Source organism: Colossoma macropomum, unplaced genomic scaffold, assembly GCF_904425465.1.
Source record: "Colossoma macropomum unplaced genomic scaffold, Colossoma_macropomum, whole genome shotgun sequence".
Classification (NCBI taxonomy): domain Eukaryota; kingdom Metazoa; phylum Chordata; class Actinopteri; order Characiformes; family Serrasalmidae; genus Colossoma; species Colossoma macropomum.
Genome location: NW_023494809.1, coordinates 31,292,055 through 31,316,743, shown reverse-complemented (window position 1 = coordinate 31,316,743; position 24,689 = coordinate 31,292,055). Strand labels below are relative to the sequence as shown.

Genomic DNA, 24,689 nt, shown 5'->3' with positions numbered 1-24,689 from the left:
TCTGTTTGCTAATATTTTGGATATTTTTTGCTTAAAATCTTAATTAGAATGAAGAGCAGATTTTGTCTTGATTTGTTTTGAGAGTTAATAATTTCACAGCACGAGGAGAAATTATGCGTATGATTATGTGTATAAGAGCTCGAGAATAATGCACATAATTCCTCCTCTTTGATGTCACTGCAAACCTTTCATGTGTTTAAACCAACGTTTGGACCAAAAGACTTAACATATCACTGCTGTCGGAATGAAACCTCGTTTCTCCAAAATGGTGACTTTACAGGAACAGAAAAAACCTACTGGACTTTTAATGCAAGTCAATGGAACCAAAAGTTTGGACCAAAAGAAAGGAGGGAGATTTTGGGCCGTTTCTTTTGGTCCATTCTTCATGAAATTTATACACAGTATAAAGAGCAACAGGCATTTTCAAATTATGTCAAAAACTGAAAACAACAAAAATGGAGATACGAGGTTTACGAGGACAGATACGAGGATCTGCTTTTAACCGAAGATTAATAAATAAAACTGTCAAATTGTTAAAATCTGTTCATACTAATTAATACTGTGCAAAAATATTAGCAAACTTAGCTCATTTCTGCCAAGATTTATATTTTTGTTTAACACTTAAATGTCCTGAAGAAGCAAAACGTCCTGAAACGTGAGCCTGAGTGACAAATCTGAACTCAGTATTAACGTGAACTTGAAAGAAGACAGAAAGAGGAGTGAGTGAGAGAAAGAGAGAGAGAGAGACGAGAAGAGGCATAGAGAAAGAGAGAGGTGAGTGACAAAAGAGAAAGAGCGAGGGAGAGAGGCAGAGATAAAGAAGTGAGGTGAGAGAGAGCAAAAGAGAAAAGAGAGAGTGACTGTGAAAAAAGAGGAAAAGGGAGGCGAGAGAGAGAGAAGAACAGAAGGAATGAGAAGACAGAAAAAAAAAACAGAGAAGAGAGAGGAGTAGAGAGAGAGAGAGAGAGAGAGAGAGAGTGAGAGAGAGAGAGAGAGAGAAAGGAATGAGACAGAGAAGAGAGAGGAGTAGAGAGAGAGAGAGAGAGAGAGAGAGAGAAAGGAATGAGACAGAGAAGAGAGATAAAAGAGGAAAGAGAAGGAAAAAAGGAGAAAGTGAATGAGACAGACAGTGAGAGAGAAATGAGTGAGTGTTAATCAAAACAGGAAAAATATAATAAATAAAATAATAATAAATAATAATTAACAATAGTTTATCATCAAATCTTTATTTAGGCTAAATCTACTCTTTATATTAGGGGTGGTCGATACGGCAAAAATATAATATATAATGTATAATGTTACACTTATTTTATCATAATATCATGATAATCATATATACTGTCATATTTTCCAGCCCTACTTTATACCAATAAAGACACATGAAGTGTTTTGCAAAATATACCCATAAAAATAAGCTGTTTTGTGCTAAAGTTTCCTCACACATGCAACCAAGTAGCCCAGGCCAAACAGCAGGAGAGCGACTCTGCAGTGACTCTGTGTGTAAACTGTACAAAGTCTTTATTCAGATTCTACAGGAACAGCAGGTCGACTGCAGAGCAGAACCACAGTCTGTCGCAACAGCTCAACACACTGAACACTAACCAGCTTTATTCTGAGGAAGACATCATCACATGTTCGTCCCGTCACAAGTATTACATAATCACTCCAATTACATAATTACCATAATTGCAATCCCTTGAGATGATCTGTATTATTTAGAACTACAGTAACTCTCAGAAATAAAGGTGCTAAACTGTCTCTGGGGCAGTTCCCCTCATCACTGGGGTGGAACCCTCAAGGGTACGTCTCAGTACCTTTAATCAGGGAACATAACTGAACCATAATCCACTGAAATGATATGTTCTAAGCTGTACTGACTCCACACACCCCGTCTCGTCTCCAGGCTTTTATTTTACTGTTCTGTTTAAAACATTCGGTTATGAAAAGGAACAAATACGAACTTTTCACCTGGAAACACTTATTTAAGGTTCACAATCAGACCTTAAAACCACTGTTGGAGCTTTGAGGGAACATTTACACTGTTTGTACCTTGATGAACGAGAAATGTACCTGAACTGAATCCGTGAACTGGTTGTGCTGAGTTGAGGTGAATACATGTAAATTAAAGAAGCTGGTAAATGTATTCATTGAGACGCTGTTGTAAACGAGTTAATGACGGCTGTGTTGGTTAGTTCAGGTTTATTAATGAGAATGAAATTTAATAATGAACCCACTTCACTAGACAGACCCCAAATCCACTACTTCTTGTTGTCCACAAACCAAAACAAATGACAATGTTAACATCGCAAAAATCATATATTTGTCTTTAAGGTTTTTCTCGCCTTTTTCTGACACGTAATTAACCAGTTACTATTTGCCCCTCACTCAAGCATCTTGGACAACTTAATGGTACAGCAATAATCCAGAAGCTGTTAGGGGGCCCCCTGGTGGTAGCAGGGCCCTAAGCAGCTGCTTATGTTGCTTATTAGGTAGAGTCGACATTGGATCACTCAAACCACACAATGTGGATCTGACCACATTGAAAATGAGTGTTAATGGACTGTTTACATTATCCGTATACCTTTACACGAGCAGAGGCACGTCTGCTGACTAGCAGGTGAGAGAATAAACAACGTACTGAAAGATGGAGGAGACGTGAGGCTGGAATTTCCCCAGACTGACAGCTTTCTTGTGTCTGGGCTGATGAAAGTGTCCGAGCTGAGCCTGTGGACTCATATCGTAATGGGAGAAAAGTAAACAAAAGTAAAACGGATCTCATCTGGTCAAACTAGGGACACATTTTAGTGAAAACTGTGAGTGGAATCTGGCCAAAGTTTATCCAGACATGATTCAGACACTAAACACATGGAGTGTGTTTACATGCACTGACTAATCCGATGACTGCAGAAAATCAGATTTTGTCAGTAATCTGATCAACGTGTTTACATGCATTTGAGTTAACAGATAATGTGAAACTCAGGTCTACATGAGTCAGACAGTAATCAGATCTCTGCTTTGAAACCAGCCAATAAACTCACAGAAGAAGACGTGACGTAAACGTAACACTCAAACTTCGTGCTGCAGCTTTTTATTTGAAACATCGAGTCACTTTACCTGAAAATATGAACAAACATCGTCTAGAAGATGAAGAACATTTAAATCCTTCATTTCGTCAAGAATGTATTTGGTTTCAGTGTCGATCCAAAAGTGATTTGCGTCTCGCGGCGACGCTGCTCACTTATTTCCGGTACCGCCGTCTGTTTTCGCACATGCTCAGACTGAGAAATCCGAAAGAAATCAGAGTAAGAGTTTACAGCACTGAGAAATCTGATTACTGAGATAAAATCCATCCTTTATCAGATTTCTTAATCGGATTTCTAGACCTTACTCTGATCTAAGAAATCAGACTATGCTGTTTACATGACTATTTGAATAATCAGATAAACTGCAGAAATCTGACTACTTGGATTATTAAGTGCATGTAAACGCAGTCACTGTTGCTATTGCTCCAACGTCAATCTTGAACCCTTGAAAAGCCTTTTTAAGCGTGTAACCCACACATTCGTGCCCTTGTTTTGATGACAGCACCCATCAGAACTCAAACCTGTGTTTAATCCACCTTTGACCTGTTATTCAAATAGTTAAGCACTCGCTATTTAGGCAAATCCTGCACTTTGATGGAGAAGAACATCAGAAGCTTTGCAGATATTTTTTCTTTCTTAACTGAAAAGTAACCACAAGAGCATTCAGGTTTCAGAAGAGGGCTAAAATGTCCTGAAACTGGGACCCGAGTGAGAAATGATCAAAATCAAAGAGCGGGAGGTTTCAGCGTATAAACTCTACACAGCCTGGTCTTCATGCTGTGGTTGCGCTCTGCTGAGTTAGCTTGTAAAAGTCTAGCCAAAGTCCTGAACGCTGTGACTCAGCTTTTATGACATCTAAAGGTCAAAAGAACCACATGCAGCCTCTGCAGAGCAGCAGGTAGAGCATTTCAGACCACGACAAGTTTCCTCCCAAATCACTTTGAGAGTGTTTCCGCATCAGAAACAAACAAACCTGCGTTTGAGTGTGAGTGGAGAGTGTTGTGTGCCGCGTTCTGTGCAGTGTGGTGTTCAGTGTGGTGTTCAGTGTTCTGCACAGTGTTCTGTGCGGTGTGGTGTTCAGTGTTCTGTGCAGTGTGGTGTTCAGTGTTCTGCACAGTGTTCTGTGCGGTGTGGTGTTCAGTGTTCTGCACAGTGTTCTGTGCAGTGTGGTGTTCAGTGTTCTGTGCAGTGTGGTGTTCAGTGTTCTGCGCAGTGTTCTGCACAGTGTTGTGTTCAGTGTTCTGTGTAGTGTTCTGTGCAGTGTTCTGTGTAGTGTGGTGTTCAGTGTAGTGTTCAGTGTTCTGTGCAGTGTTCTGTGCAGTGTGGTGTTCAGTGTGGTGTTCAGTGTTCTGTGCAGTGTTCTGTGCAGTGTTCTGTGTAGTGTGGTGTTCAGTGTGGTGTTCAGTGTTCTGTGCAGTGTTCTGTGCAGTGTTCTGTGTAGTGTGGTGTTCAGTGTGGTGTTCAGTGTTCTGTGCAGTGTTCTGTGCAGTGTGGTGTTCAGTGTTGTGTTCAGTGTGGTGTTCAGTGTTCTGTGCAGTGTTCTGTGCAGTGTGGTGTTCAGTGTTGTGTTCAGTGTGGTGTTCAGTGTTCTGCACAGTGTTCTGTGCGGTGTGGTGTTCAGTGTTCTGTGCAGTGTGGTGTTTAGTGTTCTGCGCAGTGTTCTGCACAGTGTTGTGTTCAGTGTTCTGTGTAGTGTTCTGTGCAGTGTTCTGTGTAGTGTGGTGTTCAGTGTGGTGTTCAGTGTTCTGTGCAGTGTTCTGTGCAGTGTGGTGTTCAGTGTGGTGTTCAGTGTGGTCTTCAGTGTTCTGTGCAGTGTGGTGATCAGTGTGGTGTTCAGTGTGGTGTTCAGTGTTCTGTGCAGTGTTCTGTGCAGTGTGGTGTTCAGTGTGGTGTTCAGTGTTCTGTGCAGTGTTCTGTGCAGTGTTCTGTGCCGTGTTCTGCACAGTGTTCTGCGCAGTGTTCTGTGCAGTGTTGTGTTCAGTGTGGTCAGTGTTCTGCGCAGTGTTCTGCGCTGTGTTCTGCGCTGTGTTCTGTGCAGTGTTCTGCGCCATGTTGTGTGCAGTGCTCTGTGCAGTGTTCTGTGCAGTGTTCTGTGCAGTGTTTGCACAGCGATAGCTGCTTCTGACTGAATTGAAGGGTGTAACTGGCCCTCTGAAAGGAATTATAGCTCATTGATGGATCGTGTCAGAGCCGCAACAACAAACAAGACGTATCGCTCTGTGACCAGAGCAGAAAACAGAAGAGCCTTTCTTACAGTACTTTAATAGTCTAACTGGTATTAAGTGTCGATCGTTTTATTATTATACCTTTGTGACTGTTTTAATGTAATGAAAGTGAGACACTACAGATCAATAGGGTCAATTTTTAAAACAACAAATATCACAATAAACCTTCAGCACCTTCATCACTGTCATTTTTCAATCAAGAATGTTTGTGTTTGTATTTTTAAGTTTTCCCAAAAATTACATTTAGATATTAAAACGTGATCTAATCAAAAATACGTTTGCATATTCTTCCAAAAATCAAAAACGTAGCCTTTGAATGAAGTTACAGTTAAAATATATATTTCACTGTGAAGATGCACTTCAGAGAACGATGCAGGCGAGGTGAACTTCAGTGCTTTACTGCTTAATCAAGAAAGTTTGTCATTCCTGTCTGTAGTGCCTCAAGTGCACAGTTGCATTGAAAATTATATTTACATCCAATTTACATTTTGTTTTAAGTTTTTTCAGTTTGTTTCAAAGTCCAGATTTTTTTTTCCTATGAAACAAGACTGTACACAAAAATAATGCCAAATTCAAATCAGTTGAAGTGGAATTCCACCATTTTTTTTTAATTTCTGAATAATTAAGCAGTGATGTAAACAGAGCAGTTCAGAGTGGTTCTGAGTGGTTTGGTGTGAAACGCTCTGTTCTAGAGAAACTTACCGAGTCAGAACTGTTCACAGTGGTGGTGATAGGAACCAGACGTCCACCTTTAAAAGCTCCCTCACAGAAAGTTCCTACATGAAATGGTTATGAATTCACTGCCTGATGACTGAGACACTGTTTTATGATAGTTCTGAGAAGATTTTGGCCCAGAACGTAAATTCGTTTATGGCAGAGATACAGGGTGAACCACTATTTCACAAAACCTCAGAAGACACAGGAGTTAACTGGAGGTTTTGGGTAGTAAATAAAATGCCTGTATTTGTTGTGACTTCTGGTTCCCATCACCACCACTGTAAAGTTAAATGACTTGGTTTACATCTCAACCACTGAATTATGCAGAAATTTAAATATATCAGTGGAGTTCCCCTTTCATATGATGTAATCTGTAATCAGATGTGATCAGATGTGAGCTGAAGATTAATACGTTTTTAATATTGGCGATTTCTCTCACCAAAAAAAATTGATCCAGCAGCTGACAGACAAGCAAGTATTGGTGTTGCTAAGCAACCAGTGGTTAGCAGAACGATACGAGAATGGTGAAAAAAAAACAAAAAACAACAAACAACAAAAAATAATGTGCTTCTATCAGATTTAAGAGTCAGTCAGGCCTAAACGTGGCATAAATAAACAACCTCATCCTCCGCTTCTAAACCCAAATGTGGTATAAAACGAACATTTCACGAATAAAAATTCACATTTTCAATATTTTCAAAACATGCTTTTGCCAGTAACTTCTAAGAGTCAAAAATAACAATAACTAAAAAGCACCATCTAAAAAAGGGAGCAGATTTTAGAAATTTGCTATCAGTATCAGGTATGATATTTAAAACCACTTGTTTTTCTGTGCGTCAGACACAACAGTCCCTCAAAGCTGACTGAACTCTGAACGCACCAGTTTAGGGATTCCTAATCAGAGTAAGTCATCAGAGTTACAGCACAGCGAGCCGCCAAGCGTCTCTTCAGCAATAAAAATAAACCACTTTAGAGACTAAAAGCAGCAGCAAAAATCAAAAGCCCCAGAGAAGATGAACAGATCTGGGCCTGACTTTACAAAGCCTCTCAGAGGAGGAGCGCTGATCTAGAACCTGCTCCTGCCTGCAGGGTCACAGTAAATAGGATAGGAGTCTGATCCCAGGTCAGCCCTGCTGCTCTGAGAGGCTCTTTGAACACAGTCAGGGATCCAAACACAGCAGAGCTGACGGTTCTAAGGTAGACTGAACCTGTCACATGTGGTTCTGTCGTCTTATCTAAATGAGATGGAAAACAGCTGCTTTTTAAACCTCCCTCTCCCTCTCTCTCTCTCACTCACTCACTCTCTCTCTCTCTTTCCCTATGTCTCTCTCCCTCTCCCTCACTCACTCTCGCTCACTTACTCACTCTCTCTCTCTCTCTCTCTCTCTCTCTCTCTCTCTCCCACATACACCGCTAATCCTGTTTTTGAGCACTGAAGATGCCACGTACATCAGCTGGACTGATATCACAAGTGCAACTTGATATATTCCAGGTTGGAGGAGAGAGAGATAGATAGAGAGAGAGAGAAGGAGTGAGAGAGAGCGAGAGAGAGAGAGAGAGAGAGAGAGAGACCTCTGAGCTGTGTAGTTGGACTTGGCATTCCAGCCTTTTTATGGAAAACTGAAGCGGCCAGATAAATGTCAGGACACTGTCAGTTTGCCTTCTCAACACAATAAAACTTTAAAGTTATGCGTATTTGGGAAAATTATATATATATATATATATATATGCAAATATATCTCATGTAATAAATGCACCAGCAGAGCCAAAATTACTTGGAATAAACATTACTTTACTGAAAGTTACACTGCCTTATATTAAAGGGACGAAAAAACTAATTTTACTTTTTTTCCTCCTTCAAATAAAAGTTTGATGTATTAAATAAACACTATTAAAGTTTCACTTTATACTACTTTTTCACATGGGTTAAATAGGTTTTGAATAAATCTTTATCGTCAATGAATGGATCGATCATTTAAAAGCTGCAGTTCTTCTTCACTCAAATTGTCTTTATCTGATATTAAGATCAGCTGGACAAACTGAAACATTTAAATGTGACAAAATTAACATAAAGGAAATCGGGTGGGGGCAAATACTTTTTCACAGCACTGTATCTTAGCTTAACACTTCTTGTGCTGACAAAATAATGTAGCAGGGATGATATCAGAACCATATCAGTATCGGCATCAGACAGATGTTCAGATTTGACCGATACTTTAAACCGATTTTTGATGTATTTGCTGTTTTCGGGAAGAGCAGAACATGTAGGTGACGCTCGGCTGCTGCGCTAAACTGTCTGCAGTTGATCCATTTTACTGTGTTTGTATCCAAACAGAAACAAATGAAATTAATGAGACTTCTCTGTAACGCTAAGCCGGTAGTTTTAGTCCATATTTCTATCTTTTATAACTGCTTATGTAACCAGATCATCCACATCGGCATGACAAAATATCAGATACCCGCATCTGCCCACAGTGGGCATCTCGGCGCATCACTGTAACATATTCAATGTCCTGTGCTCACCAACATAAATGACTACAGTCACACAAGCGCGTGTGTAGAGCCAAACAAAGCTTATAGCGTTCTCAGTCAGGCGTAACAATACGACAAAACTGATTCTGTGGGGGCTAGCATGAATGCTAATGCTAACGTTAGCTTTGTAGCTAGCTTTGGTCACCTTATGCTGTTCGTACACTAGAAGACTTTGAAAAGTCTGACCTCCTCACATCGAAAGACAATATCGATTTTGAAAAACCTCCAGGGTCACTATTTACAAGACTGCAACTATGTTTGAGACTATTTCCCATCATGCACCTGGTGGAAGTTTACAAGCAGAGAAACCCGTTTCCGTCTGCGCTCTGAACTGGTACAGAAGGGAAAACACATTGGCTGGGTGTGTAAAGATCTGGGGTTCTGCCCAGTTCACTGGAGAGCTGAATACTCTGGCAGATCATCGGTCAGGATTCTTTAATTAACCTGTAAAATGTGCAGCTACTTTATTTAACGTAAAGATTTACACACCAACAAAACATGCAGAGATTCAGCATCGTTTACTGGGTGTTTGTTAAAAAAACAGAAAGCAGAAAAATGGAAAAAATAGAGATGCCTCTTCATGTCATTCTTAAAGTCCTCTGCACATTTCCTTACACCACTGTTCCACTCAGCGAACCTGACCTGATAAAAACAGCCAGTTTACATTTAAAGGTTTATATGATTTTTGGTTTAAAGTGGAGCAGATTTGCCTTTTCTCCCTTAAACACACTCTCTCTCTCTCTCTCTCTCTCTCTCTCTCTCTCTCTGCACCCCTGGCATGTCACTATTTGCATGAACTAAGACTTAATATTAAACACGGTTGATTTTGTTGTCACGTCAAACGAGAAAAAAAAATGATTAAAGACAGTCAATCTAACAAGATTCACATTATGTTATTCCGACATTGGGAATGTGAGACAGTGAAATGGCTTTAAACGTCGTTTGGTGTAAAGTCGGCACTAGCAGTTCTAAAAAATAGCAACAGGCACATCAACAGACCATAGAGTTTACACTCTAATGCACTTCTTGGTCAGGCAGCAGTGCTTGGTGACTTTATCCTCACCTGGAACAGTAAAACACTAAACTGCCACTGGGCTCAGCTATGAGTGTTTCCAAAGACAGAGGAAAAACATCCTGATGGTTCAAATCTTGAGCGAATATCAAAAACCATAGAACTGGAAGCTGCAGTGCTGGGCTGACGGTCAGCAGAACAATCGCAGTTCCAGATTTCTGGTGCCAAAGTTGCTTATTATGTGGTGGAAAGATGGTCGAAGCATGACTCACATTCATATCAGTATCCAAAACCACAGCAGGAGGACTGGTTGTGTAACTACTGGGTACTTTGATTATAATTCAACCTTGGGAGTGAACTGTTAAAGAGCCCTTATCACGATTTATTTCTTTTAGGAATAGCAGAGCATTCAGTCCCCATTCTATACCGTCCATATATGGAAACTAAGAAAACGGCCCATTTTGAATAATTCATTGTTTTTGTGATGTCATGGAAAAAAACAAACCATTTACATATACCTGCCTGTCCTGCCTACTTCGGTTTAGCCCCGCCCAGTCATGCTGAATTTATAAGCGCATATATATCATGTACATTAACATCTCCTATTATCGTATATGCAGAAAGGAGCTGAATTCCAAACATGTTCTACAGTCACTGGTGTTGTATGAATATGGTGTAACTCCAGTGACGGTGACTCCAGTGACTTTCTGGTTAAAACTGAGGATTCTGTAAACTGGCTGACTCGTTGGCTGATCAGGTGACCTTGTGCCACTATTTAAAATCAGTAATAAATATGATTTTTGTCATTATTTTGACTACATTTTAATTACCCAGCCATTAAAGCACAAAACACAGGTGACAGATAGAAGTTGAGCTGCCTGATAAACAAAATTATTAATAAATTAATGAAATATAGTGAGCCAGTGTGACTCGCCTTCTCAGGCATTGAGACGCTTCCTCTCTGATGAGCCTCGACCCAAAGAGGCAGTTTAATAGAGCTGAAAATACTGTGTTAAAATGTAAAATAAGAGTCCTGATAACACCAGTGAGCAAAATCTCTGAGACAAATTCATTGTTTAAATAAAATACAGATTTTTAAATGTAGTATAACGTTAATGATATAAAAAGTAAACATGAATCTGTTTTATACAAATTCCTCAGTTAAACCTCTTAAAAATATTGTTTTATATTTAAAATGTTGAAAACATGGTTTTGTGCTGAGCTGTTTTACAGACGCAGAGCGACTATGAAACAGGATAAAAGGAGAAAAATCAGAGAATCATAAAGGAAAAGTGTTATTTAATCTCAGGTCAACTGTGTAAATGTACATACTGACTTCTGGAGCTGTGCCTCATATTTAAGCATCTTTTTAAGCCCTGCAGCCTATATATAATATATAAAACTCTACTATATAAGGTTTTAAAGTTTTTTTTAAGTGTGTAACTTATTTCTAGACGTTTTACTTGTTTTGAGTGATTTAGTAAGTCAAATTATCTCACTTTACTGGCAGATAATTTTGCTTATTTCATTTCTTCGGTTTCATTTACTAAATCACTCAAAACAAGTAAAACGTCCAGAACTAAGATAGTCCTGTAATAAGCAGGGAAAGTTTATTTGTTTAGCACCTTTCATACACAGCGGCAATTCAAAGTGCTTTACACAAACAGAAAAATAAAAGCATTAGATAATAATGCAGCTTATGACATCGTGAGATCCAGCACCTCAGAAAGGCTTTTGGAAAGATGCACAAATGCATAATTCAAATAAAGTAGAAAATAATAAAACATAAAGAAATGCGACTGAGATTACACTTAAGTGATTCCCGGCACCCCGAGCGACGAAGAGCACTAACAGTTACAGCTCCCACCTCTGAATATACTCTATTCTACTATATATTGGCTGTCTTGTATGGTTATAAACTCTGCTTATAACCCAGCATGAATACACACACACCAGTCCTAAAAGCACAGTCACAAAAACGGGATGAAGGGAGGTTAGGACATTGTCATGTACAAATATAAAAATTACGACTGTGTTTGCTACATAAAACCACAGAAATGCTGTAAGGGAGAAAACATGCAGGAAAAATGTAAGAAATGGGCTGGAACAGCAGTTTTAGGCACATTTTTAGACATTTATCAAAATAAGGCAACACTGTCGCCCTGTTTGCCGCTCTGGCCTTGACTGACAGACACTGGAAACTTCAGTAATCAGTTATACTAAGGAGAGGAATGCTAACATAACACAATGTGTATCTGTAGAGACAAAACACTCCCATAAATCCCAGGATAAGATGAAGGTGACAGATACACAACCACAAAGTTAAAAAAAAAGTGGGCAGATTTCAGATTCGCCCTTTTCACATGATATATGGTGCATTTAGTTACATTTGTCAGGGACGACAATGTCTAACTGCTGACTTTGTGACTCAGAGCACATTTTGTAGGGACTGGAAAATAAACATAAAAATCAACAGCTCTGAAATTCTACCACATGCAGAAATGTCCTGTACGCCTACAGCAAAGCCACTCGCTCTACAGCCCGACTAGGGTGAGGTCATGAAACGACTGGAGGACCAATAAAAATAAAAGACCAGAAGACGAGGAGACCAGACCTGGTGTGCAAACGGAGTAAAAGCTGATCAATTCAGTTCAACTTTACCTACAAGGCACTTCAAAAGACGCCTTGTGAAAAAGCAGCTTCTCAGAAATGCAGATCTCTGGTGGGCTCACTGAGGGGGACGCTGGCAGGAATACACTCCCCTCTCTAAAGCTGTGAAACTGCACAACTTCACATCCTACATGTCCCACGCTTCTTAAGCAGAACTGGTTTCTGTAACAGCTCACGCTAAGCTCTCCATCAGTCTTAACGCTAGGTGTGGTCCAAAGAGTCTATTACCACAACGTCATTTATCCTCTGAAATAAATGCAAATAACAGCATATTAGGTAACTAGAAGCCCTGAGCAGTGCTTGGTTAGTATCAAGACACACAGATACAGACACAATCAGACCAGATCAGAGCTCCAAAACACCAATACGCTGCCAAACGTGGCATCTTGTCAAGTGAAATTATCTTAAATAGAGTCAATATATGTAATATTTCTCATTTTATGATTGCTGTAAACTTATTTACACTCTTAAAAAGATGGTTCTTTAAACTTTCTTTAGTAAAGAAAAGATATAGAACCATGAACACTCAAAGAACACTTTGCATGATATGGTTCATCAGATTGATGGAGAATGTGCTGTAGACAATAACAATAGAACAACAGAAGAACCCTTTTGTTCAAAAATGTGCTGTAGAACCATCTACAGCACATTCTCAATGTGAAGAACCATTTCACCATGCAAAGAACGCTTTAATCATGCAAAGTGTTCATTGTTCTATATAGAATCATTTACTTTACTAAAGAGTGTTTAGTAAATAGTTATTTGTCTGCAGGTCAGTAACATGATTGGGTATAAAAGAGCATCTCAGAGAGGCTTTCAGAAGTAAAGATGAGGAGGGTTCACCACTCTGTGAAAGACTGCACCATCAAATAGTGCAACAATTCAAGAATAACGTTTCTCAACATAAAAAAACAAAGATCCATGGGTGACGTGATCATCTGTGAAGGCACCATTAATGCTGAATGATATATATATGCTTTGGCAACATATGCTGCCATCCAGACGACGTCTTTTTCAGGGAAGGCCTTGATTATTTCAGCAAGACAATGTTAAACCACATTCTGCATGTATTACAGCAGCATTGCTCCATATTAAAAGAGTCCGGGTGCTAAACTGACCTGCCTGCAGTCCAGACCTGTCACCACTGATAACATTTGGTGGATTATGAAATGAAAAATATGACAAATGAGCCCCTGAACTGTTGATCAGCTGAAATCCTGTATCAAACAAGAACAGGAAAACATTTCACTTTCTAATCTACAGCAGTGTCTCCTCAGTTCACAAACACTTCCAGAGTGTTGTTTAAAGAAGAGGTGATGAATCACAGTGGTAAACAGGCCCCCGTCCCAACTTTTTTGGAATGTGTTTTTGGCATCAAATTCAAAATGGGCAGATATTTTTCAAAAAACAATCCTCATTTCTCAAACATTCCTCAGTTCCAACATTTGATTTATTGTCTTTGTACTATTTTCAATTAAATATGGGGATTAAACGATTTGCACGTCATTTCAGTCTGATTTTGATTACAGGGTTGTAAGATCATTTCCCTTGACACGACAGCACTTTGGGCAGTGCAAGCTTATATTCAGGGAACTCGATGCAGCCCTATGAACATGAGGAAACACTGCGAGAAACCGAGACTCTAAAGGAGAACCCATCTTCCTCTTGGCTGCACCAGACAGCAGAGTTATAATACAAGCAAAAACAAGTTTACATGTTACAGTGGAAAGATCTGTGAGACGAGCCAATGAACAGCAATAAAATGAGTCAGATCTGATAATCTACTGACCCTGCTGGACATACAGGATGTTAGATATGAGAAAATTGTAGGTAAGAAGTTCTAATCAAACTTGATCAGTACTGACCCATTGATACTTCAATTTATTTCTGTATTTCTATTTATTTTTTTGATGATAGGAACCAGTGTGTGATGTGAATACAGCCATTTTATTTATCACCCAAAACAGCCTGAGAACCTACAAATGTCTGAATTTTTTTATATGAAATGGTAAAATAGTGGTGAAAGGGTGATAAATCTACAAAAACTAACTAAATAAATAAATACATTTCTTCGTGGTCTCACAACACTCTACATGCACCTCCGCACCATAAATATATTTCAAAAGATGAAGCAAAAATGTTCTCAAAATTGTATAACAATGTCTGGATTCATGGATTTATAACAGTTCCATGTAAAACTTTCTGTGAGGGAGTGTTTAGATGCAGCAAGTCTTCTGACGCCTGGTTCCCTTCGCCACCATTCTGTGGAACGACACGTTTCACATCAAACCACTCTGAACAACTTTCCCTGAATCTTAACGGTTTAATTATGCAGATATTTAGAAAAATTGGTGGAGTTGCCCTTTAAGACACTTTACCACCGAGCCCAAGCATCGCTGAAATAACAAATCTCTAAGATAAGTGTAAAGGAAAGGCCGGAAAGGAAAGGCTTACGAGTTATCCTCATCTACCCCCTCAGCTGTGATGCGGATGACGTTATTGGCCAAATTCCGCCGGAGGCTCGCATTACGCTGCATTCTTCACCCACGGCAACAAACCCCGTCTGTCAAAACACCACTGCCTTAAATTCCTTCTCCAAGCTGACATGGAACCTGCTTCCATGAGGAAAACAAATGTTTCCACTGCACCCTACGGCCCTGAGACAACACATTAAATCAACAAACGGTCCTTCAAGGAAAAACAGAATAATAAACATATAAATATACGATGCACCCTATGGTGCGCACTGAGCCGGAAAGAGAAACCGAAATCCCAAAGCTCCTATAAATAAATAAATAAATAAATAAATAAACAACACAGAGAACGCAAATCATAACTGGAAACCTCAAAAGAGAGCCTCGTCCTCCGCCCGGGTCATTACGCCAAACGGCATCCAATCGCATTACGTCGACTTTATTACATACAGATGTGCTCGTTTTCTCATTTCTGAGGTGCTGACACTTGTTTAGATAACATACAAACCCATGATTCCAGAGATTATAACGATAATGTTTATTAAACAGAACAAATATCTGGCCTGAAGCGAAAGCGAAGCTTTTTGAAATAAAGAAAGATCTTTCCTCTCATAAAAGTAAAGACAGTTCAAAAGTTAATGAGATCATATTAAAAAGTCCATCTTTATGGTGTATGACATCAGACGAACGTAATAAATGTTTTTCTGTTCCAGCCTCTGGGGCTGTGTCCAGTATTAATCTGCTTTGCATGGTCCAGTAAAGCACATGTGGCTCTTTTACTGTCCTGTTGTGGCTCCACAGCTGAATTAGATTAGTAGGTAAAAATAAAATAATCCTCCTTTACAGTAAAATAAAGCTCTGCTGATCGTTCAACACAGTTTAACAATAAATGGTCTTAAACTCTGGAGTTAATGTAGAACTGCTGATTCACCCTTTAACCCTGAAGATCAGCGCAGACTGCTGGTCACCATAGCAACACAGACAACAGTCTCGCCTAGCTAGTAGCTAACGAAACGGCAAAGAGAGAGATTTAAGATCTGGAGACGAACAGACTTATTAGCATTTATAATCGTTCCAGCTGGTTTCCGGAGTCGCAAAGCTGCAGTCAGCTTGTCATTCACCAGTTTCTCGTTTGAATTCTCCTGCGGAACGCGAAAAATCGAACAAGAAGCTGGTGAATGAGCGACTTCAGCCTCATAAAAGGTAGAACATTGAGAGACATTTTACGAGAAACTGTTCTACTTTTGTGGAAAAGTTTCCTGCTGGACATGCGAGAAAAGCAGCTGTAGCTTAGCTGAAGCTTAAAGCAGAGCAAAGTGAGTCTGTGTTTTTGTTTATATTATATGTTTTAGTCTATACTAGTACATTAACACATACTGAGACACGTTTACAGCCAAGACGGTAAAATGGACATTAAGTGTTGTGGCTCCCAAAGTGGTTTGATTTTTGTTGAAAGGAAAAAATGGCTCTTCTTAACATTTGGGTTGTGACCCCTGACCTACACTGTAAAAAAAGGTTCATCAGTTCATCATGTAGAGGACGACTGTTCTCATGATTCTGAAGACTGTGATTGGATGGATAAGGTTTGGTTAGCTGGAACCAAATACTGCAAAAGTGTAGGTCTCCAAAGGCAGTGCTGTATTTTGGCATTTCACAACACGAAACGAAGCGCCGGCATTCAAGTCCACGTTCTCCAAAATAAATGTGATGAGAAATTCCAAGTCTTTCTCGAAGTAGAAGGGTAAAGAAGGAGGATTTCTTCCCCTACCACAGCTCTTGGTCAGCACAGTCCACTAGAGCAGAGCTGGATGTAAATGTTTTGCGCAGATGGCACCGACGTTATATAACAATATATATCATTATCCTGATAAATCCTGCAAAAGTATGACCCAGTATGGTAACAAAGGTGTCAGGAAAAATTTACACTGTGATCATTTATCGTGAAAACTTCTTGAAGTATCATGATATTAGATTTGTGCCATATCGCCTAAATTAGTGTTTTAACATGAAAACGCAGAGACAGAAAATAAAAGTTCCCAAAAGGGGGCGCTATTTGCACCCCCTTAGAAAGGGAGGAAACCCACAATAGCAGGATCTCATGAATGTACATATTGTGCTGACAGTACTAAATTTCAGTAAGTGAAGTAGTTTATTACCCAAAGCGGAGGAGTTACTCAGCTTCTGAACCCAAAAACATTTTTGTGTGTCTTTGTTTTTGTTGTTTTTTCAGCGGCAAACAGTTAAAACCATTGCTTTCTTTTTATTTCACTTTATAGCCTCAAACTAAACAAGTTTTGGGCATTCTGTACATCATGTGGTCTTTATTTTTCCAGTGGTTGGTGCTGTCATTTTATTAATTTCTTCTTGATCTTACAAACATCTGAATTTCTTCTAACTACCTGAAGGACTACAACTACCATAAACACTAGAACTGAATGTGCTTCACTCTACCCAGTTTCAAACAAACGTTCCTCTTCTTTCTTTCAGGTCACTATGGGCTCCCATCCAGATTACGACTTTGAAGACCATTTCCATGACCATTACAATCACAGCTCCAACCACAGCTACAATGAAGACGAGGACTACGAAGAATTCTACCATACGGTCTGCGACAAACAGGAAGTTCGCTCCTTCGCCGGTATCTTCCTTCCTGTGGTGTACACCCTAGCGCTTGTGGTGGGCCTGGCTGGAAACTCCATGGTGGTCTTCGTCTACCTATCCCGCAAGCGCTTGAGAACGCTGACGGATGTCTTCATCCTTAACCTGGCCTTCGCCGACCTTCTCCTCCTCATGACCCTTGCCTTTCTGGGCGGCGGACGCCGTCAACGGCTGGGAGATCGGCGTGCCCGCCTGCAAGATAACCTCGGCCCTCTACGCCACCAACTTCAGCTGCAGCATGCTGCTGCTAGCCTGCATTAGTGTGGACCGTTACCACGCGCTGACCCAAGGCTCCACCGGCCCATCTGCAGGTAACCCACGCAAGAAGAGGGTGATAGTGTGCATGCTAGTCTGGATGGCTGCCTGCATCTTTGGTTTGCCGGACATGGTGTTGGCCACGGTCAAGCACCACTCGAACGGGCGTAAAGCCTGCAGGGCCGTGTACCCTTCCAGCTTGGCGAGACCAGCGAAGGCCACCCTGGAGCTTCTGGAGGTGTCACTAAGCTTCGTGCTGCCGTTCCTGGTGATGATGTTCTGCTACTGCAGGGTCGGTATGGCCCTGAGCCAGGCGGCAACCTCCGGGGTGAGAGGAGGAAAGCGGTGGAAGGCCTTCCGAGTGCTGATAGCTGTAGTCGGAGTGTTTCTCCTGACCCAGCTGCCCTATAACGTGGTGAAGCTTGTGCGGGCGATGGATGTCATCTACGCTGTTGTGACGGACTGCGAGGTAAGCAAAGGCCTAGACCGGGCCAATCAGGTGACGGAGAGCCTCGCCCTCACGCACTGCTGCCTGAACCCCGTGCTATACATCTTCATCGGCTCGTCCTTCAAAGAGCACGTGCTGAAGATCGCCAAGCGCTGTGGGCAGACCGGGAGACGCTACCGGCAGGGCACCGAACAGCCCACGGTGGAGATCTCACTCAGACCACGTACGACAAGTAATGCACAGTCAGAAGAGTCAGAGGACATGGACACCAGCACCTTCACCATCTAAAACACGGACTCGCTAACCGACAACCAGGGACTGCAGTTTGCATCGTGTCATACTACAGATTACAGTACTTTCCTAAGCTCTTAAACTGTGGGTTTATTATTCAGTCACTAACCTCTTTTGCTCCTTTGCACTTCAACACCCTAAGGTGCATCATTCCGTACCTACATTGAACACCGATCGCAAAATGGTGGCGTTTTAAGACTCGGGATCCTCTGTTGGGTCTGTGGGGTTAATCGTAAGGCTTGCTATTCAGTTAAGTTATTCAGCACTACTATAAAACTAATATGTAAGCTATGCAGTTATGAGCATGAGGTACTGAGGTGGGGCCACATACGGGCCCTTGCAGATCATCATACACACCATCATGAGTTAAACACCAGCATACCAAGAAATCTGATCAAGTATGGTTGATCATTCCTTTGTTATCTAAGCATGAGTACAAATGTAAGCATATTACAAAATATTTTACTACATGTACCTGTGTCAGAAGTTAAGGTATCTAGGACTGTCAGCTTGTTAGAAGTTGTGTTTTGTATACATTTTTAATATATCTATATAAAAAACAGACATTGTACAGAAATATATCTATATTAAAGCACTTTGGTAAAGAAATGTGGATTGTGGTGTTAGAAGTTTGGGGCTGTGTGTGGTAAATGGAGAGTGCTGATTAACCACAACTAGCTTTTGATTTTTATATTCTGATATATAGTGTAGGGACATGAAAGGTACTTAAATACTGAAACTTCCAATCGGGTACTCACTCCGCTTCAGCACAGGAAGAGGAAGAATATATACAGACTAACAATTCAATGAAAATCCACTTTTATATTCTAACAGGACTGTAAACTGTTACGGGTCTCCTCATATTAGTGACTGAGTTCATAAATTATACTTTGCCACTATGAAGCACGAGTGCCTAAACGTGACTGTGCTGCATTGTTAAGGACGTGGCTAAGAAGGCAGATGTAGTGCGGCTTTATAGCTCACTATGCTTATCGTCCCCTTGGAATTATGAGGTTCTGACATTTATGTCAAAATTGGATTATTCTCAGATTGTTATTCTGTGACAATCTTAACATACTGTGAGGTGTTTTGCGTTCATTTTCAGACTCTAGAAAACAAAATCCACGAGCCAATCAGCACTTCAAATAAGAGGACCAAGCTCTGCTTATAAAACTTTATAAAACACGAAATCGTTGCTTCTTTAAAGGTCTTATTGTCTTAAATGGTATAAAATATTAAGACTTAAATGGTTGTTAAATAGTGAACATATGAATTAATGGGGGTCTTAATTACAACATACATATGAATTTAATTTCTCCATCCATCTTTAATTTTCTTCTTTCTCCTAAAATGAGACACTTCGGCTCATTAGAGTCACGTTTCTGATATAAAACAAAACCTCACACAGCCTTCAGACTGACCGGCTACACTGACCTGCTGGGATAGTTTATTACAGTAGCAGGTTTCTGTCTAAACTAAAGGCAATGAATGGTTTCTAACTAAGACTGACCCCTGCAGTGGACAAAATATTTAGCACCGACCATCATATTTAATCTGCAGTGCTTTTTGAATAAGAAAAAGATGATTTATCCTAATATATGAAAAAATGTCATAATAAATAAATACATAATATTAATAAATGTCATAAAAATGTAATAGAAAGCATTAAATTTAACGTTCTGATACATGCAGACGCTCTGTACAAATGAACCGTTTGTGTTCCTTGAAAATCTTTGCTTCTTTTCATGTTCTGCCAGATGGAACCTTATAATTCCAAGCAGAAAGTGAGTTCTAAGGATTAGAAGGTTCTATCTGTGTTTGACCTCTTCCAAAAAAAAACCTCATATACAAATCTGACAGGATTTTGATATTTACATTTAGAACACATTTAGGGTGCCTGTCATTTTAATGGATTAAAGAGCCGTGTTCCACATCAGTTCTGCTATCTGGAATGCAAAATCTTTGAAGCTCAATCTCTCAAAACTGCTCAGAATGCAGATGGAACCTCATAATTCCAAGGGGACGTTATTCTGGCTGATGACAGCTAGACTCAGAACCAGGGGAAATATATGTCTCTGACTAACTAACATGTTGGCACATCATCCACTGAGGAGAAAAGACCCCGTGTAGAAGATGACGAGTCCTCATCAGCATCCAGTGCTGCAGCGGTTAGTTGTAGTGTAAGCTCTTCTGAAGAGGCAGCCTCGGTTACTCATCCAAAACATTTCCGATCTCCTTCTGATTTGTTTCTAAGGACACGTTTTCAAATGTACTCTGTTCTGCTATGTTAACATCAGTGCTACCACCTAAAAAACAAAGCCTCCTGCTCCAGTCCTCTGTTCATTTCAGCTGAAGCAGCTTTTCCTTGTTTTTTCCTTCTGTGCGGTTAACTGGACATCTGTTCGTTAACTCTAGCGGATACTCGAGTATCAAAATTAGTTGGAATGCTCATCCCTAAAGCAGTGAATGGGTGAAATTCCTAAATCACACCACTGAATTATTGGTTTAAATCAATATCTCTGGCTCCTTTAACCTGCTACCTGTTTCAGCCGAGCAGGTAATGTGGTTGTTCTTGCTTATATTTTGCCAGTTTGGTTTAACAAATCTTGTGTTTACAGTTTATAAATCGCTGCTTGTTAAATTACTAGAACAATTACAGCCTCTAGGCTGATACTGCAGGTTTCTGTTACTGTTATTAAAGACAATTATTATTATTAGGCTACTAATAACAATAAAAAGCTTTGTCTTATATGTTTTTATTTATTGTAATGTAACCACAACGTCAAAATCATGTAAGCCCTCGTTCATATTTTGCGACGGAAGGCACTCTGTACTCACTGCATAGAAGGCTGCAGCACGGCTTTATCATCTTTTTAATGAGCATGACGATGATTTTTTTTTTAAATGCTGCCTTGTGCTGCTACAGTGCTCTGAAGCCAGATAACATATTTAGACTGATATGAATATGGATCACAGTTTAAAAGAAAACAAAGATTTGGAAACAAATTTGACTATTTTTATCAATATTAGAGCAGCAGATATCACATTTTCTGATGTTTAAATCGTCCAACTTAATTGGCAACTGTGTCAGATTAAATCTATCAGCGATTCCTGATATTATCGATTATCTTAAGCCTATATTAAGTTACATTAGTCTCGTAGCTCCAGTGTAAAACTAAGAATGCATTATCAGAACCTGCCAAGATCAGAGATTTTTGCTCCTTCCTGGCAAATGGCTAGTTTATTTATTTATTTATTTATTTATTCATTCCTTTTTTAGCCCATGTGCTTTAATTTTATGATGTAAATACTGTGACACATGTAAGCGTACTCATTCTGCATTTAAAAGCTTCTTGATTGGCCATCGCGAGGAAATCCATCAGCAATCACGATACTATCATCAATCAGCTCAAGCCTGCACACTCTCTCACATTACACACGCTTGGTGTGCCAAAGAAGAGCACTGGCATCTGATTCTAATGAATTACACGGCTTTGAGGGAAAATCAGTGAAGTTCTCATAGCTGCACAGAAAGCTCAAACTGAGAAGGGAACACGACTTCCTCTCCGAGCAATAAAACTAATGGGCCATATATTTTGCTTACTTGAAAGCAAACACAAAAAAATGCAGTAATTCTCTCCATCCTACTGACGGCCAGCATTTTTAGACAGAATGAGCTGGATTCCTCTATTATGACCATAAACACACCCCCTTCAATAAATTATCAAAGTCTTAATGATGTTTCCCCATTAATCTGAGTCCTTTAGAGAGCCAGCATCCGACCCTCTCCTCTTACAGCCATGGAGACCCCAGTTGAAATCAATCAGTTCCACCACACTGCATTACACTGAGGCTGCCTTCACATGCAGAAACACCAAAAACATGAAAATCCTTTTTCCATCCAGCACAACTAAGAAGGTCAAAAAGCAAACAAAAAGAAATTACTGAGAAATAATGAAGGCGTTTCTAACTGGAAAGAGAGAAAGCGGTTTGGACAAGATGTAAGGAACGCAGTACAGAACAGGGTTCTCAAACATCAGTCCGGGAGTTTGGAGATTCCAGGAGGTCAGCACACCGTGTGATTGAGTTTTTTCCACTTCTACATCAGCTAATTATGAGTCCAGTCAAAGTTTATTTATGTAGCGCTTTTTACAACAGCTGTTGTCACAAAGCAGCTTTACAGAAAAATCCGGGTCTGAGCCCACATGAGCGTTGCCAATGGCAACAGTGGCAAGGAAAAACTCCCCAAGAGCAAGAGAAGGAACACTGAGAGGAACCAAGACTCAGAAGGGGAACCCATCCTCCTCTGGTCAACACCGGATAGCAAACAACTGTGGTATAAAATATTAGAATACAAAACGGGGAAAACAGGTGGAGCGATGGTTAATTAGATAGTTTGAGTTTATGCAGCAGCAGGAGGGTCAGTTCATGAGGGGGAGGTTTGCACAGGGTTTGTACAGCGTGAAGCTCCATGGTGGTCAAAACAGTCCAGAAGGCTGAAACGGTCCATCATCAACAGCATCAGACGCAGAGAATGGGGAGTTGATTGTTTTAATTATTACCAACATGTTACCAGAAGTTTCCCCAACACAATCCAGTGTTATAGTACAAAGTAACGTGTTACGGAAAGGTAATTATTTTTTGTGTAACGCAGTAATGCAGCACATCACAGGTTAAATTCTTGTAATCACATTACAGTTACTGACTAAAGCCGTATTTGAGCTGGATTAGTTTTACCAGAGAAGGTCCTGTAACATATTAGTTAAGGATTCAACTGGCCTGTCTGTACAGGAAAAAGGATCCGTTTGATTTCCCCAGATCTGAAGGAAAGATTAGAATTTGTTCAGTCAAAGAAAACAACACAAATGTCCAGGTAATGCCAGATAGAAGACCAGTAGGCAAGTAAAGTGGGCCTAAGAGAAGGACAGGATTTTTTTTTTGGCATATAAATTGGCCCCTATGTTATCATAAAGTCACAGAAAACCCCCAATGATCAATATTTCAGGATTTTCATGATTTAGTTGTAGAAAATCTCATGACATCTGCTGAGAAATATCCGACACACAGCTGGTCAGTTGTTTATCGGAAGACATGGAAATGTATAATTGCGTGTCATCAGCATAGCTGTGAAAATCGATATCATGTTTCCTAATGACATCACCTAGAGGTGACAAAGAAAAAAAGCAAATGCCCTAAAACTGAACCCTGTGGGACTCCACAAAAAATATAACAAAAAAGTTTTCCCACGAAACCAAGAGCTGTTTATTAACTAAACATGATTTAAACAATTCTAAAATGGTGCCTGAGAGCCCGACCCAGCATTCGAGATGGTATATTTCAATCTTGTGATAAACGGTATCAAAAGCTGCATCCAATAAAACCAGAATAGAAGGATTTTGTGAATCAGTGCTGAGCCTGAGGTCATTCACAACAAGAACCAATGCTGCCTCTGTACTGTGGTTAGAACGAAAACCTGACTGAAACTTATTAGTTATTAGATATGCATTTACTTGTTTGAAAACAACTTTTTCGAAGACTTTGCTTAAAAAAGTAAGGTTTGAAATTGGTCTGAAATTATTTAGCATGGAAGGATTCATTATATTATTTTTAGCAGAGTTTTAGAAAACATGCAGGTGTCTATCACCAGGATTTTATTTTTGTTATTACATTACCGTGATGTCAATTTGAGCAGAACTATAGAAGGTAATTTGCTCCTGAATTATTACTTGTAAAAGCTACAGACACTGCAGATTCATACTGGATTAAAATCACAGATATCACTGATAATCACTCAAATTACAGGAGACAGAACTAATCCAGCTCCAAAAAGGGCCTCAGATTTGCATTACTTGTGTTACTCACTGCCTCTGAAGCCATACTGGATCTGAGTGGTTACTGACGAGATCTGTGATTTTAATCCAGTGCGAATCTGTAATGTCTGTAGCTTTTACTGATCTGCTAAGTAATAATTCTGGAGTCGATTACCTTCTACTGGCTGAACTCAGAGCTCCTCAGTAACGGCAGTCCTGTTTAAATCAACATCACAGCAATGTACTAAAACCACGTAATGAAAAATGGTACATCTATTTTTAGTGACCTAAAGAGGAGCCTAACAGCTAAATGGAGCTTAATTTGACCCAGTTCTTTAATCCTCAAGTTCATGACAAAACTACTGAAACCCACAACATTTTTAGTGATGTCTGAATTACAAGGAGAGGGAAAATGAAACATATCCCAAGTTCCTCTCGTAAGGCAGAGCGTTTCCTGTCCTGGTGGGCAGCATTTGGTAAGTTGAAAGAACCAACTTTACTATCCTAAAATTAG

At 39.9% G+C, this 24,689-nt stretch overlaps 2 protein-coding genes across 2 annotated transcripts in view; one reads left to right on the top strand and one right to left on the bottom strand.

Moving 5' to 3' along the window:
• acad11 (acyl-CoA dehydrogenase family, member 11) overlaps positions 1–24,689 on the bottom strand; it is a 146,952-nt gene that overhangs the window by 65,746 nt on the left and 56,517 nt on the right. The window lies entirely within an intron of this gene.
• Positions 17,204–18,974, top strand: ackr4b (atypical chemokine receptor 4b). The gene is given in 2 exon segments (XM_036558812.1): positions 17,204–17,509; positions 17,511–18,974. Coding segments are annotated over 2 exon segments (1,155 nt in total). The 5' UTR covers positions 17,204–17,206; the 3' UTR covers positions 18,363–18,974.